This window comes from Corylus avellana, chromosome 11, assembly GCF_965113065.1.
Source record: "Corylus avellana chromosome 11, dhCorAvel1.hap1.2, whole genome shotgun sequence".
NCBI classification, from domain to species: domain Eukaryota; kingdom Viridiplantae; phylum Streptophyta; class Magnoliopsida; order Fagales; family Betulaceae; genus Corylus; species Corylus avellana.
This window is the reverse complement of record NC_142500.1, coordinates 2271506-2283122: the sequence shown is the minus strand read 5'-3', so window position 1 is coordinate 2283122 and position 11617 is coordinate 2271506. Positions and strand designations below refer to the sequence as shown.

At 36.3% G+C, this 11617-nt stretch overlaps 2 protein-coding genes across 3 annotated transcripts; both read left to right on the top strand.

Annotated features, from left to right (window-relative positions):
• The first annotated feature begins 1376 nt into the window (after nt 1-1376).
• LOC132165531 (V-type proton ATPase subunit D) lies at nt 1377-3917 on the top strand. Of its 2 annotated transcripts, none has more exons than XM_059576142.2 (2): nt 1377-1632; nt 2775-3917. In XM_059576142.2, exon 2 carries the CDS (start codon nt 2783-2785, stop codon nt 3566-3568), a length of 786 nt encoding a protein of 261 aa, XP_059432125.1. In that variant the 5' UTR covers nt 1377-1632; nt 2775-2782; the 3' UTR covers nt 3569-3917. The 2 variants fall into 2 exon arrangements, with proteins under 2 accessions (XP_059432125.1, XP_059432124.1); XM_059576141.2 differs by having other exon boundaries at nt 2771-3917.
• Nucleotides 3918-5958: 2041 nt separating this feature from the next.
• Nucleotides 5959-11118, top strand: LOC132165424 (NADP-dependent malic enzyme). Its single transcript, XM_059575978.2, has 19 exons — nt 5959-6337; nt 6881-7001; nt 7101-7175; nt 7374-7525; nt 7607-7712; nt 7828-7893; nt 8115-8210; nt 8301-8372; nt 8476-8559; nt 8661-8759; nt 9174-9221; nt 9359-9412; nt 9506-9604; nt 9690-9779; nt 9882-9959; nt 10083-10157; nt 10264-10354; nt 10613-10741; nt 10832-11118. The coding sequence occupies exons 1-19, from the start codon at nt 6186-6188 to the stop codon at nt 10918-10920; spliced, it is 1776 nt and encodes a 591-aa protein (XP_059431961.1). The 5' UTR covers nt 5959-6185; the 3' UTR covers nt 10921-11118.
• Nucleotides 11119-11617: the final 499 nt, after the last annotated feature.

Here is an 11617-nt window from a genome sequence, read left to right as displayed (position 1 = left end):
ATTCATGATTTCGGAGTTTTATTTCTGCTTTTCCTTCCTTTGCCGAAACTATCATCTGGCTTATAGCCGCCCATTACCGAGATGGCCTTTGAAGAAGTTCGTGACGGTTCTGAGCCCTCAAGCTCCATGGGTTTGACTGCAATCCCTATTCGGGGCGAAGTCGGACCATGCAGAACACAATCTGGCGGAGCCTTGGTGGGCTGAGAGTTGAGAGTCTGAGGTGGAAGAGCATCGGCACCTCGATAGAATGTGGGAGGTTTATCATAAATCCTATTGTACGAGGAGGGTTGATATATTTGTGGCCAGGCTTCAGTTTCCAATTCCAAGCTAGGCTCAAGAGGTGTTGGACCGCTTGATCCTTGCACCCTCTCAACTAATGCCCAATGGTTGCTTCTGTGGTCATCTGTCCTCGGGAGCCAAAACCTGTTGTCGCCGCCATATCTTCCATATTGAGTAGTTACTTTTAACATATTTTCTTATAGTGCTAACATTATTTACGATTCACACTACAATTTTTTTTTTTTTTTCTCACTCCATTTCTTTCTTTCAATCTCTCTTCCCTTCTTTCTTTTGCATTCGCTCTCAACACAAAAGAATATCTTAAAAAAATAAATTGTAGAATAGAGAATTTGTCAGAGTGTATATAAAAAAATGACCAGTTAAAATAAAAATTTGTATTTTTTCAATAGCTATTTTAGCTATTCTCATTGGAATCATTCACATCGAGCTTTTTAAATTTGGTTTGTCTCAAATTGAAAAAACTCACAAAAATAGTAATTTAATAAGCTTTCAACTTTATTTCAAATTTAACTTTAATCAACAGGGCTCTCCAAATATCAAGTGTCAAAAAATGGAAGTTATTTAGTTTTTTAATCTTATATATTCATTTTCTTTTTCTCTCTCATCTACCAAAAACAAAAAAAGAATTAAAAAAATAAGAAAATAACAATATTTAACCAAAGTAGAGAAATATATAGAAAGTTTGATATTTGATTCATTTTAAAAGTGACTCTTTAAATTTAAAAACGTTAGTTTTTTTCTTCAAATTTAACTTTTATTTGAAAAGTTCAATATGAATGCTGTTATGAGCTATTTGTCGAAATGCCAAATCACATTAACCAATTTATATTATTATTATTATTATTATTATTATTTACAAATGACAAGTAGGTCATACGGCAAATATAGCCTAGAAACAATATTTTTATTCGATAGTGGGATAAATTGTATTCCTTTCTTAAACTCAATTAGAAATTTGATAAACATGGAAATCACGTGTGTACCATTTTTGGATTTAGCCTTTTTTTTTTTTTTTTTTTTTTTTTTTTTTTAATTTCTTTTTCTTTTTCCTGGAAAATGATAGCTTACGGGAGGAGGGGTCATGCAGGATCATCTAACAGGAAGTCCTACGCACTACGCAGAATCTCCCGACTTTCTCTCTTCCTCTCTCTCTCTCTCTCTCTCTCAACCGACTCTCGCTTCTTGCCGTTTCCGGTGGAATTCAAGGCTACGCCATCGGATACAGCACTTCCGTGTCTCCTTCGTCGTCGCGGGTGGCCGGATTTTCGCCAGAAAACGCCGAGAGATCCCAAACTCTTTTACGACGATTACCGTTGAATTGAACCATTCTTGGTGGGTAATCTGACCCCATCCAGTGAATTTAGATGTTGATTTTGGTTAATTTCATCTGGGTTATTGTGAATTTATCCTCTTCGGCCGATATATGGTTTGTGGGTTTGTTTGGTTGGATTTTTCCATTGAAGTTTAGAAATTTGAAACCGGGTTTCTTGATTTTTTTATTTGAGGTAATTTTGCGTGACTTAGAGGTTCATGATCTTGATGCGTAGAAAGCCTATGCAAGGTAAACCTCACAAGTTTTTAGCTGTTGGGACCTAAAATAATTTGTATTCGGATTCACTTTTTGTGGGTACCTCATTAAGACTTGGAATTTGTTAGGTTTCAAAATCAGGTATGCTATAATGGTGTGATTGCAGTAAGAAGATTTGGTGGTATAATGTTTCTTTGGAATGAGTTAAAATGAGAGGATATTTCAGGATGCAAGTGGGAAATGGCTCCTTTGAAATGCGTATGTTATTTAGGTGGCTTTTCTTCAATTCCTGAATGCATTAGTTTAGAGGTTTCCAACTATTGGTTGGTCATACGGCTTGGAATGAATGGTTACATACATACACTCTTTAGTATGATTTTCAACTTGGGTCGCTGTAATTTATGTTTTAGTGTATGCTTATACAGCTCTCATTTACGCTTTAATGGACATTGACTTCCATAAACTGATATAATGATACTTGATCAACTCTGTTGTTCATGCTCAAGTTCTATAACTTATAGCTTCTGAGTGCTTTTCAGTTTATAAAGAAAATTTTGTAAGACTCCATGACTGCTGGTATGGTAGAGGAAAAGTGGAATGGGATATAGGGGGTTTTGATGAAGTTTAGAAAGTTTTAGAAAGTGCCTTTTAAAGTTGGAAATAACTAAGCTATGAGTAGATGCTGATCATCTTAAGGTTGGAACACAATTGGAGGCTGTGTAACATTTAGTTGATGTAAAGAGGATTTTTTTTTGCTTGATTGTGCATTGATGGGCTAAATTCTAGTAGTATACTTGAGGAAATAAACAGCTTTGTGATTATAATTCTAATGAACTATAAAAGTTGTGATTTTCTATTTATTCTTACATATCCTTCTATTTTCCATGCACCAAGCAATTTTATCGTCTTTAAATATTTGACCTGTTTGTATATTTGGCTTAGATAGTTGGAAAGATGTCAGGCCAAAGCCAGCGCTTGACTGTGGTTCCCACTGTAACAATGCTTGGGATGATGAAAGCTCGCCTTGTTGGTGCTACAAGAGGTCATGCTCTTCTCAAAAAGAAGAGTGATGCTTTAACCGTTCAGTTCCGTCTGATTCTTAAAAAGATTGTCTCCACAAAAGAGTCAATGGGAGATGTCATGAAGACTGCGTCATTTGCCCTAACAGAGGCCAAGTATGTTGCTGGAGAGAACATCAAGCATGTTGTTCTCGAGAATGTTCAAAATGCATCTCTTAAAGTTCGATCAAGGCAAGAAAATATTGCTGGCGTCAGGCTCCCCAAGTTCGAGTATTTTACTGATGGTGAGACCAAGAATGCCCTCACTGGATTGGCTAGAGGTGGACAACAGGTTCAGCTGTGCCGTGCGGCTAATGTGAAAGCGATCGAGGTTCTTGTTGAGCTTGCTTCTCTTCAGACATCATTCTTAACACTTGATGATGCAATCAAGACCACCAATCGTAGGGTTAATGCACTAGAGAATGTTGTGAAGCCAAGGTTGGAGAACACCATAAGTTACATTAAGGCGGAGTTGGATGAGCTGGAAAGGGAGGATTTCTTCAGGTTAAAGAAGATACAGGGTTATAAGAAGAGGGCAATCGAGAAACAGCGTGAAACTGCCAAGCAGTTTGCTGAGGAGCAGGTTGCAGAGAAAGTATCTTTGCAGAAAGGGATTTCAATAAATGCAGCTCACAGCATGTTATCTGCAGCTTCTGAGAAGGATGAAGATATCATTTTCTGATTTGGGGGTTAGCTTATATGTTCTTCTCTAGAATGTATAGCTTTGACCGTGCTTCTCGTTTTGCCATCAAGCCCCCCCAAACCCAAGCTGGCACTTCACCCACCCCCCCAAAAATAAAAAAATTTTGCATGATCTTTTTAAGCCCAAACCCAACCTTGGGTCCTCCTCGTTTTCCTTGCTAATTTGGGTTATAGATGAATGTGGGCAAGTGATTTGGTGAAAGCAAATGGCAAATCTCGTTCATGATGTTTTTTAATTTGTTTTGTTTTTATTTGTGGGCAATATGTTGATTATCTTTTTATTAAGCACCTTATGTTAATTACTTATGTAATGGGTTTCGTTTTGTTTTGTTTTTGGTTTTTGGTTATTTATTCAGGTTTTTTTTTTTTTTTAGCACAACAAAACAGAAAATTAGTTGTTTGTCAAAATAAAAAAATGTTGTCATCTAAGAAAGTTTGTATCTTTTCAGCTAACTTGTGCATGGACTTTCGTCAATTTACAAGAAGAATTAAGTCATCTAAGTTGCTTCTTTTTAAGTTAGATGAATATCGTCTGTTTGCAAAGGTTCCGCTAATTAACCCAAAGAAAGAACACAAAAAATAAAGATATAATCATGTTCCAACAGTCAAAAGTAGTTTATTTAGATTGTTTCCATATAAATTTAGCTAAATTACTAGTTATTTGGATTAAAAAAACAAAAAAAACTGCTAGGAATCCCAATCAGTCCACTGAAATAACCTTCATAGCAGTGAGTAGGGAATGGTTCCATCCGGATAAAGGTAACGTGGGAGAGAGGGTCCAAGTCCAAGAGCAAATTATGTAGTAGGCCAGCACGTAAAGGCGACGTGTTGAATTGAGATTGAGCCGCCTCTTGAGTAGGTGGTGACTCTGTCTGTTTGTTTTGTCCAAACTATTCAAGACAAGCTGCACTGCTTGTCACGTAAAGCTTCTTTCTTTTATTTATATCCCCCTCCATGTTTATCTTCAATATATTCATTTTTGGCTGGATCTTGGAAATTAAATTAAATAAATCATAATCTAATCGCCTTTGAAAATTTATTAATGGTTTTCATCTTTTGTTTTTTTCCCTACGTCCCAAATTTTGGCTGATCCGTGTGATCTTATAAAATGGATTTTTTAAAAAAGAGTATGAATATAACATGGTGGGGTTGGGTTGCAAGAGGCATAAATAATGCTGTGTCACTCTCATCCCCATTGAATATCCTCTTCTTGTTCTTTTAATATTCCCACAGCTCCAACAGGCTCTTTATAAAAGTGATTGGGAAGAGTATAAACTATAAACTAGTTACTTCTGCACCCATCCGGATGGATCTCTACAATTTTTTACGAGCAGAAAAAAAAATTGTAAAGAGTGGCTTCTTGTTCGAGTAGGGCTTTCTTTCATAGTTTAATGGAGCTTTCTTGTCTGAGAGCAATACCATATTAAATTATTATTTTAAGAAAAAAAATTAATTATTTAATATATATTATAAGGGATGCCTTCAGCCAACCAAGCCATGCACTCATTAGCCTTCTGTAGAAACCGACACATATCATATAGGAAAATGCTAGAATGCAAATCATTTTTCCACATTTACCAAATCAAATGCTGATGTAGCGGCTTCTCTTATTAGTTTATTATTAAAATTTTATAAATTTTTAAATCAAAATTAAAAGAATAAAAAACTAAATAAAAAATAAATTGCAAGGGGTGGCTGTCCACCCCAGTTCATGCGAAGCCACCCCTTGCAATTTCTTTTTTATTTTTTATTTAGTTTTCATTAATGTTATAAGTTTTTTTAATAATGATGTGGTTATTAAAATAATTATTAGACTTTTGATTAATTATTATTAAATTTTAATCAAATAGTAATTTTAATAGTCACGTCATTTTTAAAATGATTAAAAAAAAAACTTATAAAATTACTCAGTTATCACCAGCGTTCTCTCTCCAAATAATTAAGGCAAAACACCACTTTCCCACCTATTCTTCTCTGTCTTTCTCCCCCATAAGATTTTTTTTTTAAATAAAAAATAAAAACTCTCTTTCAAACTTATCTAGATTTTTGGCGCAATGATCTCCTTAAACAAAGCTACTTTATTGGTAATAATTTTGATCCACACCCATAAAGTCTCCGTTCTCGATCGTGACCAGCACCACTAAAATGGAGAAAAAAACAAGAAGAAAAAGCATCTTTTTTTTCTTTAACATGACTTTGGACGCACAGAGAACGGAGAAGAAAAACAACGACGCCACCTGTAATAATATATATCAACTAAAAAATAAAAAAAATAAAAAGAATCTGAATATCCATGGTTTTACAAAAGTAAAATCTGTCGGTAGAGTTATCACTAGTAGGTGATGACTGATGACGAGCGTTGTTCATCGTTATTTTTCTTTCTGAAAACGACGCCACCTCATCCTTTCCCCATTTGACTTGTTTAATTTACTAGGAAGAAAAAAGAAGTCTTCCTGTGTGTCTTTGATTTTTAAGAGCAGAGGAGCAAGAGAGAGCTGAGAGCATTTCTGGGTGTGTGTTTACATAGACAGAGGTAACAGAGTTGCTTGTGTGTATTGCAGAAGAGAGTCTTGAGAGGTAATAGAGAGGTGATCAGGATGGAGAGCACGCTGAAGGAGATGAGACAAGGCGCGTCGGTTCTGGACATGGACCCCAAATCCACCGTCGGTGGCGGCGTCGAGGACGTGTACGGTGAGGATCAAGCCACCGAGGACCTGCTTATCACCCCCTGGACTCTCTCTGTTGCCAGGTCTCACTCTCTCTGTTTTTGAACTTTTTCATGACCCATTTCAGTTTTTCATGTTTTAGTTTAACTTTTGCTTTGTATTTTTCGGTCTGTCTTTAGTGAACTCCAGTGGATTCTCTTTTCTTTTTCTTTTGGTTGTGAAACACTGCATGGTAGCTTTCAGCCTTTCATCGAGTTTTTTTCCCCAATAGGAAAGGAAATTCTGCTTCATCTTATGCCACTTTGGATTGTGTTTCACCCGAAAGTCATCTTTTTTTTGTTCTAATCTGAATTTCCTTAAATTTTCTGACACGTTATGTTTCATTCTGAGGCCCCACTTAGTTGGACTTCGATCTCAAAAGAATCACACACACACATACACGTATAGAAATGTGTACATATATTTTATATATGTATGCATATTGTATATATGTTTGATATTCAGAAGCTAAAGATGACACTATATATGAGATGGCAATGGTGTCTATCACTCTGTTGCTAGAGAAAACTTTATTACATCGATGCATGAAATAACTAAATAAAATCTTTTCCATGGTTGTGGAGCAGTGGGTATTCATTGCTCAGGGATCCCCAATATAACAAAGGGCTTGCATTTACTGAGAAAGAGAGGGATGCCCATTACTTGCGCGGTCTTCTGCCTCCTATAGTAGTTTCTCAACAGCTTCAGGTAACATTAGTGCTTATTGTATAACACATCCTTTTTATCTAATCCCATTGTTATCATTGTTCAAGTTTTGGTGACCCTTTCCAATTGTACTCATCTCAGGTGAAGAAACTGATGCAGAGCATCCGAAATTATGAAGTCCCGCTGCTAAAATATATAGCCATGATGGAACTTCAGGTAGCTATTATACCTTCATAGAATTCAGTTTTGATGTTGATTGTGGTATGTTATTTGCGCATGGCCTCCACCTGCAGACAGATTGTTTGATGATATCTTATATAGCATTCGAAATGATTGTGTCGTGTATATCATGGCAATTGGAAATTTGGAATGCCTGTATTTTCAAAAGATAATGCAACTCCCCCGTTTTTACAGGAGAGGAATGAAAGACTGTTCTACAAACTTCTCATTGATAATGTTGAAGAATTGCTCCCAATTGTCTATACTCCAACTGTCGGTGAGGCTTGCCAGAAATATGGGAGCATCTTCAAGCGCCCTCAGGGTCTATACATAAGTTTGAAAGAGAAGTATGACTTTTCGTTTATGCTATAATTATGTGCAAATAAGAGCTACTCTTGACATAATATGACAGAATTTGGTTTTTGCAGGGGTAAGATTCTTGAAGTGTTGAAAAACTGGCCTGAGAGGAGTATCCAAGTTATTGTTGTCACTGATGGTGAGCGGATTTTGGGACTTGGGGATCTTGGCTGTCAGGTAATTATGTTGTGATTTTTTTTTTTTTTTTTGAATTATAGACATTCTAAAAAATGATTTAATTATTGGGCTGTAAAAGTGAAGTAGCATTCACTGACAATGTTGAATGTTTCAGGGGATGGGGATTCCTGTGGGGAAATTGTCTTTGTACACAGCACTTGGAGGAGTTCGGCCTTCTTCAGTAAGTTTTTCCAAATAAAACTTGTTTTTCTTGCTTCAATTTTTTCTATGTTGTAATTATTGCACATACAATGTACTTCATTTAAACCGTATAAAAACTTTTGTAGAAATTAATGTGATATACTTAAGTTGTAAACTGAAGCAAAGTTTGAATTTTTTTTTTTTTTTTTTTTTTTTTAAAAAAAGAACTAATCAAGGATGTTATGCACTCTGCTTTTGTAGTGTTTGCCTGTAACAATTGATGTGGGGACAAACAATGAGCAGTTGTTGAAAGATGAATTCTACATTGGTCTTAGACAGAAGAGAGCAACTGGGCAGGTTTCTGAACTTTTGCACCTTGCTCAAATTTAGCCTGCTTAAATATTTGTTTTTATGTAATTTACATTAATATTTGACGATTCTTGTCAGGAATATTCTGAACTTCTACATGAGTTCATGACTGCTGCCAAGCAGAACTATGGAGAAAAAGTTCTGATACAGGTTGCGCTTGAGTTAGATTACATCCTTGGTTGAAAAGGTTTCCCCAGTTTGAAAATTTCATGCATTTCTGATGTTGTCTAGTACATTTTAATGGTTTCTTCAGTTCGAAGATTTTGCCAATCACAATGCTTTTGAGCTACTTTCAAAATATGGCACAACTCATCTTGTTTTCAATGATGATATTCAGGTACGAAGTAGCATTAATGGTGAATCTTCTACTAAAGGATTTTTACACTGCACGTTCTAGCTTCTATTGTCTTTCTTCTTTTTTTTTTCTTTTTTTTTCAGGGGACTGCAGCGGTTGTTCTTGCTGGCGTTGTTGCAGCACTGAAGTTGATTGGTGGTACCCTGGGTGAACACACATTCTTGTTCCTTGGTGCCGGGGAAGTAAGACTCTTCTTCATGTTAATTTCATCTCTACTTCATACTGGTTTTTCCTTCCCTTCTGTTGAACTGAGGAGAACGAAAACATATAGTCTACTGGATCTTAATAACTTTAACTCAATTTGTATGTTGTTCGATAGCCAAGTTATGTAATCTAAACCCCAAAGGGTTGACTCAAATGGTAAGACAATTGGCCCGGATGCCTCATGAAGCATCGGGTTTAAGGTTCAACCCCCCTTGAGTGCAAACAATTCGTTGGGTCACGTGTGCTGGCGAAAGCTTGAGCTTTACCCAACCCATATGGAATAGGCGTTTTGCACGGTGTCCCAGGGATCTAGTTGGGGTGAAGCCCCAAATACCCCAGTTATAAAAAAAATAAAATAAATAATCTCACTTTGGTTTCTTTCATGATTGCAGGCAGGGACTGGCATAGCTGAGCTTATAGCTCTTGAGATGGCAAAACAGGTAGTAATTTACCATTAGCATATGCAGCTGCTTGCCCATGTTATTTATGTAATAGTTACACACGATTTGGATAGTTCTTGAACATGATGGTTGATGGTTATTTATTTATCTATTAGTTTTTCATTTGGCTGTTGTAGACAAAGGCTCCTGTAGAAGAGACTCGCAAGAAAATCTGGCTTGTGGATTCGAAGGTAGTAACAGCTTTATAAATGTTCCTTGCCTGACAAATATATTAGCCATTTTTTAAAAAAACTTTCTTAAAGAGCATGTAAATATTCTTGCAGGGATTGATTGTTAGTTCTCGTAAGGATTCACTTCAACACTTCAAGAAGCCTTGGGCTCATGAACATGAACCTGTTAAGGATCTCTTAAGTGCTGTCAAGGTGTGAAAAAGTGTCACTGTTTAAGCTACGGTGAGTAGTCTTTTTGTGGCTCTTGGTCTCTTATTAAGTTATTGTACTTCCTCAGGTGATTAAGCCAACAGTTCTGATTGGATCATCTGGCGTCGGAAAAACATTTACAAAGGAAGTGATTGAGGCCATGACCTCTTGTAATGATGTAAATTCTCTCTCTGTGAGACCGAACTTTGCCTATTCAATTTTCTATCAACTATAAATCGACCAGAAAAAAACTAAGCTTTTTGCAATAAATGACATGCAGAAACCTCTCATTCTGGCTCTCTCCAACCCAACTTCACAGTCTGAGTGCACTGCTGAGGAAGCTTACACTTGGAGTAAGGTAAAATTAATTCACAACCTGTCTTAATATTCAGGATTTCGCCATATGAAGGATGTTTGATTATTCTACTTTTGCAAGTACAGTTAACTCTTGTTTTACGTTTCTTGCGTTCTACATTTGAAGGGTCGTGCAATTTTTGCTAGTGGAAGTCCATTTGATCCTGTTGAATACAATGGCAAGACCTTTTTCTCTGGCCAGGTAATACAATTTTTTTTTTTTTTCTCATTAGTATTTGAATTAGGTTCCCTTCACAGAAATTGGTTAGACATCAAGGACTAAGGTTTGGCTTTCCTTGTCATTGCAGTCTAACAATGCTTACATTTTCCCCGGATTTGGTTTGGGTATCGTTATCTCTGGAGCAATCCGTGTGCATGATGAAATGCTTCTTGCAGCCTGTAAGTAGGCAGCATAGTATGAATGGTATAATCCAATAAAAGCAAATTATTCAAAGCAAAATGTTCTGCATTTTTCTTTTCCTAATTTTATTGCAGTATCTGGAATGCAAAACAGGTTTGTTTCACAGTGGAGTATTCCCATGGATCTTGTAATTAGCTATGATTTTAAGCTTAAACACCGAAAACATTTGGATTTATAAAATCTTGTTAAGCTGGCAGAGGACTGACTGAAATGTTTGTTGTTCTCCTCCACAACAGCGGAAGCGTTGGCCGGGCAAGTAACGAAGGAGATCACCAAGAAGGGTTTGATATACCCGCCGTTATCTTCTATCAGGAAGATTTCAGCTCAAATAGCTGCTAGTGTAGCTGCCAAGGCATACGAAATTGGTTAGTAACTTCTTGTTATCAGCATCCTCATAGGAATTTCCACCGCATGCGATTTATAGTTTCTTCTCTTTCTTGACATGGTTTTTGTAGGCGTGGCGACACGTCTTCCTCGCCCTGAGAATCTGGTGAAATATGCTGAAAGTTGCATGTACACTCCAGTCTACCGGAATTATCGTTGAATGGTCAATGAATTACTCTAAAGCCATACTACGTTGAAACCTCGTTATGAAGCTACATATTGCATATGGTGTTTAAGATAGCTTTAAGAAAAAATGGCTTTCGAGTTGAGTGTGTTATATGTTTCTAAGGTAATATAATATCGAGGTTTTGTGCCTTCTGACTCTTGTTGATTCGAATAAAGCTGTAATATTCTCCCATTTCACCTGCTTCTATGCTAAATGGTATGAAACTAAATTGAAATAATCACTTTTAAGTGAAGCAATTTGGCTAGAGCTATTTTGGGTCTGATTGGATCTGTGTTTAAAAAACTGTTCCAAAAAACATGCTTTTGTGAGTGAACAAAGAGAATTGTTTCTCGATGTTTTCGATTTTAAAATCTGTTTGGAAATATATTAACTTCGTAACTATTTTCAGAAAATAGAAGGAAATTTTTTACACAAGTAGTGACAATCGACGGGGGAAATGTCAAACAATGAAAACTGGCAAAAATGTTTGGCTAAGAAAATTCACAGGGAGCGCCTAAACGCCTAAAATTCTATGGAAATTAGCATTTTCTTTTCTTTTAATGTGCTATGGAATTTAAATTTGATGTGGCTGTTTAGGACTCTTTTCTTTTTATGCCCTTTTAGTAGTTTTTCATGATTTGCTTAGGAACATTCTTCGTGCCTTGACAGAAAGAACTGGTTCTGATTATCC

Coding starts and splice junctions, on each gene's coding strand:
- LOC132165531 (XM_059576142.2), top strand. CDS start 2,783: ATGTCAGGCCAAAGCCAGCGCTTGACTGTGGTTCCCACTGTAACAATG.
- LOC132165424 (XM_059575978.2), top strand. CDS start 6,186: ATGGAGAGCACGCTGAAGGAGATGAGACAAGGCGCGTCGGTTCTGGAC. Junction 8,760..9,173: donor TGTTCCTTGGTGCCGGGGAA/GTAAGACTCTTC, acceptor TCATGATTGCAG/GCAGGGACTGGCATAGCTGA. Junction 10,158..10,263: donor AGACCTTTTTCTCTGGCCAG/GTAATACAATTT, acceptor TTGTCATTGCAG/TCTAACAATGCTTACATTTT.